The sequence below is a fragment of the Chiloscyllium plagiosum genome, chromosome 30, assembly GCF_004010195.1.
Source record: "Chiloscyllium plagiosum isolate BGI_BamShark_2017 chromosome 30, ASM401019v2, whole genome shotgun sequence".
Taxonomy (NCBI): domain Eukaryota; kingdom Metazoa; phylum Chordata; class Chondrichthyes; order Orectolobiformes; family Hemiscylliidae; genus Chiloscyllium; species Chiloscyllium plagiosum.
The window spans coordinates 2,628,431-2,634,127 of NC_057739.1; the positions used below are offsets into that span (position 1 = coordinate 2,628,431).

General features: G+C 47.4%; 1 protein-coding gene across 1 annotated transcript; it reads left to right on the forward strand.

Moving 5' to 3' along the window:
- Nucleotides 1-784: 784 nt before the first annotated feature.
- Nucleotides 785-4,828, forward strand: LOC122564594 (ectonucleoside triphosphate diphosphohydrolase 1-like). The gene is made up of 4 exons (XM_043719682.1): nucleotides 785-940; nucleotides 1,287-1,459; nucleotides 2,460-2,668; nucleotides 4,531-4,828. Exons 1-4 carry the CDS (start codon nucleotides 785-787, stop codon nucleotides 4,683-4,685), a joined length of 693 nt encoding a protein of 230 aa, XP_043575617.1. The 3' UTR covers nucleotides 4,686-4,828.
- Nucleotides 4,829-5,697: the final 869 nt, after the last annotated feature.

Sequence of the window (5,697 nt, forward strand, 5' to 3'; positions counted from 1 at the left end):
CGGGTGTAGGAAGGTGGGACTAGATTGGGTTGGGATATCTGGTCGGCATGGATGGGTTGGACCGAAGGGTCTGTTTCCGTGCTGTACGTCTCTATGACTCTAAGTCAGGTCTTGTGACGACTATGGTCAACATGATAAACTGGATACAGGACACTTGGCACAGACAGAAATGTGCTGGGAATTCCAGGAAAAAGAGAGAGATGCTAATGGCCCTTAACTGTGTGTGGATCCATCAATTGCATTAATAATTGTTTTTTTTTTCCAAAGTCAGCAGTTGGTTGCCACTGTAGGCTCTTTAGTGAGCACCTATTTCAGTAAATGGACACAGCAACCTGATTCGAAAGGCTGCTGTACGTACAGTTGATAAGTCACAGGAACTCAGATAAAAATGCATCCCAGGAGACTGAGGGAAGTGAGTATGAAGACATTGGCAATAATCCTCCAGTCTTCCCTCACCTCACAGGTGGTGCCAGAGGACAGGAGAACTGCAAACATGCCAGAACAGGGATGTAAGGATCAGCCGAGAACCTGCAGCCCCATCAATTTCAACACGTCACGGAAAGTTTCGGATATGGTCATCCCAGACAAAGTCTGCAGTTTTTGGATAGATGTGGATACATTAATGAAAGTCAGCATGGGTTTGTTAAGGGCAAGTTGGGCTTTACTAAATTTGGAAGAAGTAACAGAGAGGGGCGATGAGGGTAATGCATTATCCATCGCCTTCTAAAAGGTATTTGATAAAATACCATATAACAGGCTTGTCAGTAAAGTAAAAGCCCGTGGAATGGAAGGAACTGATGGATATGGAGTTGGCCGGGTGACGGTAAACAGAGCAGCGGTAAATGATTCATTGGTTGGTAATGGGAATCCTGCTTTCCATATCTACATGGATAACTTAGACCTGGGCATGGGTTCAAAATCTGGGGATGATCTGAAACATGTAAGTATTCTGGCAGACAGTGAAGAACGTCAAAAGGATATAGACAATTGGATGAAATGGGAGGGACAGATAAATTTGAATGCAGAGTAACAGGACATGACACATTAGGAGGAAGACCACAGACAATAAAAAATAAAGGACACAATTCTTAAAAGAGATTCAGGAGCAGACAGACCTGGGTGTTTATGAACATAACTGAGTGAAACGCAGGGCAGGTTCAGGCATGTGGTTAAATAGGCATGCAGGATCCTGGGCTTTCTGAAGCATACATTAGAAAAGCACAGAGGCCATGGGGAACTTATTAATCAGAGCTTCAGCCTCAGCTGAAGTATCAGTCCATTTCTAGGCACTGCATGTTCGAATTGAGGTGAAACGATTAGAGAGAGAGAATGCAGACGAGACCAAGGACAATGGTTACAGGGGTGGAGGACATTTAGTGATGGGGATCAACAGGACAGACATTGGAGAAGAGAAGAGTGAAGGAGATTTGATTGAGATGTTCAAAATCAGGTGCATCAGGTGGGTCAGGCCTGGGACGTGTTCCCTGACAGTGAGCTGTGTACAGTTACCCGGGTGGGTCAGGCCTGGGACGTGTTCCCTGACAGTGAGCTGTGTACAGTTACCCGGGTGGGTCAGGCCTGGGACGTGTTCCCTATCAGTGAGCTGTGTACAGTTACCCGGGTGGGTCAGGCCTGGGACGTGTTCCCTGTCAGTGAGCTATGTACAGTTACCCGGTGGGTCAGGCCTGGGATGTGTTCCCTATCAGTGAGCTGTGTACAGTTACCCGGGTGGGTCAGGTCTGGGACAGTCTGGGAGATAGTCAGCATGTGCAATTAGTTGAGGAACTCCTGCAGGGAGCCAGCAGCGATGTGAAGGATCAAATGGCCTCCTTCTCTGGTAATTTTCGTTTACTAACATTTCAGAATCTGTGGAAGTATGCAGTTACATCTGTGACACGTACATCCAGTTTTCTTAATACCAAGGCACAGCCTCTGTCAATCCTTAGTTCAGCTGTCAGTCACAGAGCTCAAACTGCAGCAAGGTTTTGAACACACCCAGCTCCATCCCATAGCGAGACAATCAAAATCTGTAATAATATAACAGCCTTCTCACTCTCAGGACAAAATCCGACCAGTTCAGTACTTTCTGAGTGTAGGACTGAATGCTGTGGGGCAGCTTGCAGCTATATTACTATATTGCACACAGACAGACATGTTGTAATGACCAGGCTCTGATTGGTGATGTTGTTTGAGGGATAAATATTCATCGGGACACTGGGGAGAAATCCCTGGCTCTTCTCCAGTCACCTAAAACAGAGGATTGGGGCCTCAGACTAATGTTTTGTCTGAAAGACAGTCCCTGTGACTGTGTAGCACTTGCTCAGTGCTGCCCTGTACTGGTAACCTGACCGAATACTCAACTTCTGCAGCATGTCTTCCAGCCTTAACCTCTGACTCAAACAGCAAGCAGTTAATGCTTGATTCACAATGGATATAAAGACAGTGTAGGATTTATCTAGCACATTACCCTGCTTTCAGTTACGTGTTGAATATGCTCTTTCCCCACTTGAGTTTGACAATTTGAAGCACTTTCCTTCTCTCTTCCAACAGTATGGCATCGTCATTGACGCTGGCTCCTCTCGCACCACTCTCTATGTTTACAAATGGCCGGCTGGGAAAGAGAACAACACTGGCATTGTGAGTGAGCACAGCAAATGCAACGTTAAAGGTAAAAGACACCACACCAGCCAGGAGCAGCCAGTCACTCTCTCTCTCTCTGAGGTTCCCACAGCACCATCCAGGACCAGCCAGGCCAATGTCAGTCTCTCTACAAACTCACGTTAGCCAAGAGGCCCCCTCATTCCGCAGGGTGAGCCCCAGACTCAGGCCAAGAGCACAGAGGGCCAGAACAGGGCTAGCTCACACTGACATTTGATCGCCAAGGTCAAGGGAAGAGGGCGTCAACTTTCAGAGGTGGGAGGAATGAGTCAAATGTAAATGTGCCGAGGGTGGGATTGAAGAGCAGATCAATGAAATAGGAAAGGGCATGGGGGATGGACAGTTGTCGAGCACTACCTATAGTCAGATACAAAGGTAGGGCTGGGACAGTGTAGAGAGAGCTTTACCCTGTAACCAACCTTTACCCTGTGCTGTCCCTGTCCTGGGGGCGTTTGATGTGAACAGTGTAGAGGGAGTTTTACTCTGTATCTAACCCCATGCTGTCCCTGCCCTGGGGGTGTTTGATGGGGACAGTGTAGAGAGAGCTTTACCCTGTATCTAACCCCATGCTGTCCCTGTCCTGGGAGTGTTTGATGGGGGACATTGTAGAGAGAGCTTTACTCTGTATCTAACCCCGTGCTGTCCCTGTCCTGGGAGTGTTTGATGGGGGACATTGTAGAGGAAGTTTTACTCTGTATCTAACCCCGTGCTGTCCTTGCCCTGGGGGTGTTTGATGGGGACAGTGTAGAGAGAGCTTTACTCTGTATCTAACCCCGTGCTGTCCCTGTCCTGGGAGTGTTTGATGGGGGACATTGTAGAGAGAGTTTTATTCTGTATCTAACCCCGTGCTGTCCCTGTCCTGGGAGTGTTTGATGGGGACATTGTAGAGAGAGCTTTATTCTGTATCTAACCCCATGCTGTCCCTGTCCTGGGAGTGTTTGATGGGGGACATTGTAGAGGGAGCTTTACTCTGTATCTAACCCCGTGCTATCCCTGTCCTGGGAGTGTTTGATGGGGGACATTGTAGAGAGAGCTTTATTCTGTATCTAACCCTATGCTGTCCCTGTCCTGGGAGTGTTTGATGGGGGACATTGTAGAGGGAGCTTTACTCTGCATCTAGCCCCATGCTGTCCCTGCCCTGGGAGTGTTTGATGGGGGACATTGTAGAGAGAGCTTTACTCTGTATCTAACCCCATGCTGTCCCTGTCCTGGGGGTGTTTGGTGGGGACAGTGTAGAGGGAGCTTTACTCTGTATCTAACCCCATGCTGTCCCTGTGCTGGGTGTGTTTGATGAGGACAGTGTAGAGGAAGCTTTACTCTGTATTTAACCCCATGCTGTCCCTGTGCTGGGTGTGTTTGATGAGGACAGTGTAGAGGAAGCTTTACTCTGTATCTAACCCCATGCTGTCCCTGTCCTGGGAGTGTTTGATGAGGACAGTGTAGAGGGAGCTTTACTCTGTATCTAGCCCCATGCTGTCCCTGTGCTGGGAGTGTTTGATGAGGACAGATTAGAGGGAGCTTTACTCTGTATCTAACCCCATAGGTATTTTTCCATGGAGATCAATATCTCTCTCTGTTATTAATGCAGCTGAGGTAAAGATACAATGGTACCAGCCCTGCTAGCTATCTCCTGTGACCTTGGCTTGGCACTGTGCACCTTGGCTTGTTTGACCTTGTGAAGGGAACAGGAATCTCTCCTGTGTTGAAGAATGGTGGAATAGTCTGGGGCCACTGAAGAGGGGTTTCCTGAGCTTGTTGCTGTGCCTCTGGGACATGGAGAAGAGGGGATTGTACATGAGGTAACCAGGCAGGGCACATTTCACGGGGGGGATATGCAAATGCACTGACACCATTTTCAATCTCGGGCTGTAGGTGCTGGAATTTCCAGTTACGCGTCCAACCTGTCCCAAGTTGGAAACAGTCTGAAGCCCTGCCTGGATGAAACTGTGAAAAGCATTCCCGCACATCGGCATGCAGAGACACCCCTCTACCTTGGTGCTACAGCTGGGATGCGCTTGTTGAAGTAAGTAATCCCAGAGCCTGGGGGGGGAAAACATCATTGCTCCTCTTGAAACTTCCTCAGGGGCTATTTTCTGGTTTTCAGATATTAGGTTCTGACTGTCTTGGCAGGTACAGGCCAGGTATCCCTTATCCATACATCAGCAAACTGAAGGCCTTGTCAGAAACAGACCGAAAAATGAAAGTGAACCCAAAACCTGCAACCATCATTTATCCAAAAAACAATCAGTGTCACGGTTTTCTTGGAATTCTCCAAGCAAATTAAAGTCGCAATATTGAAAGAAACTGAATAATTTTCTGTACATCACAGGACTTAAATTAGTACAAGAATACAGACATAAGTGAACAAAAAGTTGTTTTTATCACAATAAGTGACCCACACTTCTGCACATGAAAAGCTATCACCCTGGGCACATGACAGAGAGCTCACAGCTAACGCATTTCCATTATGTGGACTCAAAACTAAACCATTTTAACCAGGTAACTGCTACATCTTTTATTGTATCTCAGAAATCAGTTTCTTATAAATGTAACTACTGAGAGTGTTTATCATTGCGGGATTCTCCTTCAATAGTATAACAGCTCCTGAATCCACACAATATTAAACTTGTGTTTCCACATTTACTTCTGAAGATTTAATTACCTGAGAAATTTGATGTTTTCTTCAATCGCAGGTAGTTGACGATTCTGTTGTTGATCAGTTTGAAATGCTCTCTCTCTCTCTCTTGCTGGTTTGGACCTTCCTCTCTCCCATACGTCTCTTGCAGTCTCCTTCCAACTGACACAAACCTGATGTCTCATTATCCCGCAGTGAACCATCCCCTCAGTGGGCATGGACAAGGACAGAACCTTCCACCCCACCAACCTCCGTAGACATCGCATCACCCTCCGCCATTTCCGCCACCTATAAGCGGACCCCACCGCCAGGGATAGATTTCCCACCCGACTCCTATCTGCATTTTGGAGAGACCATTCACTCTGTGACTCCCTTGTCATGTCCACACCCAACCCACCAACCCA

Excerpts from the sequence above, each read along its gene's own strand:
- LOC122564594 (XM_043719682.1), top strand. The coding sequence starts at position 785 with ATGGAAGGAACTGATGGATATGGAGTTGGCCGGGTGACGGTAAACAGA. Across the intron at positions 941-1,286 it reads CTGGGGATGATCTGAAACAT|GCACTGCATGTTCGAATTGA; the intron begins GTAAGTATTCTG and ends GTCCATTTCTAG. Across the intron at positions 2,669-4,530 it reads CAGCAAATGCAACGTTAAAG|GTGCTGGAATTTCCAGTTAC; the intron begins GTAAAAGACACC and ends CTCGGGCTGTAG.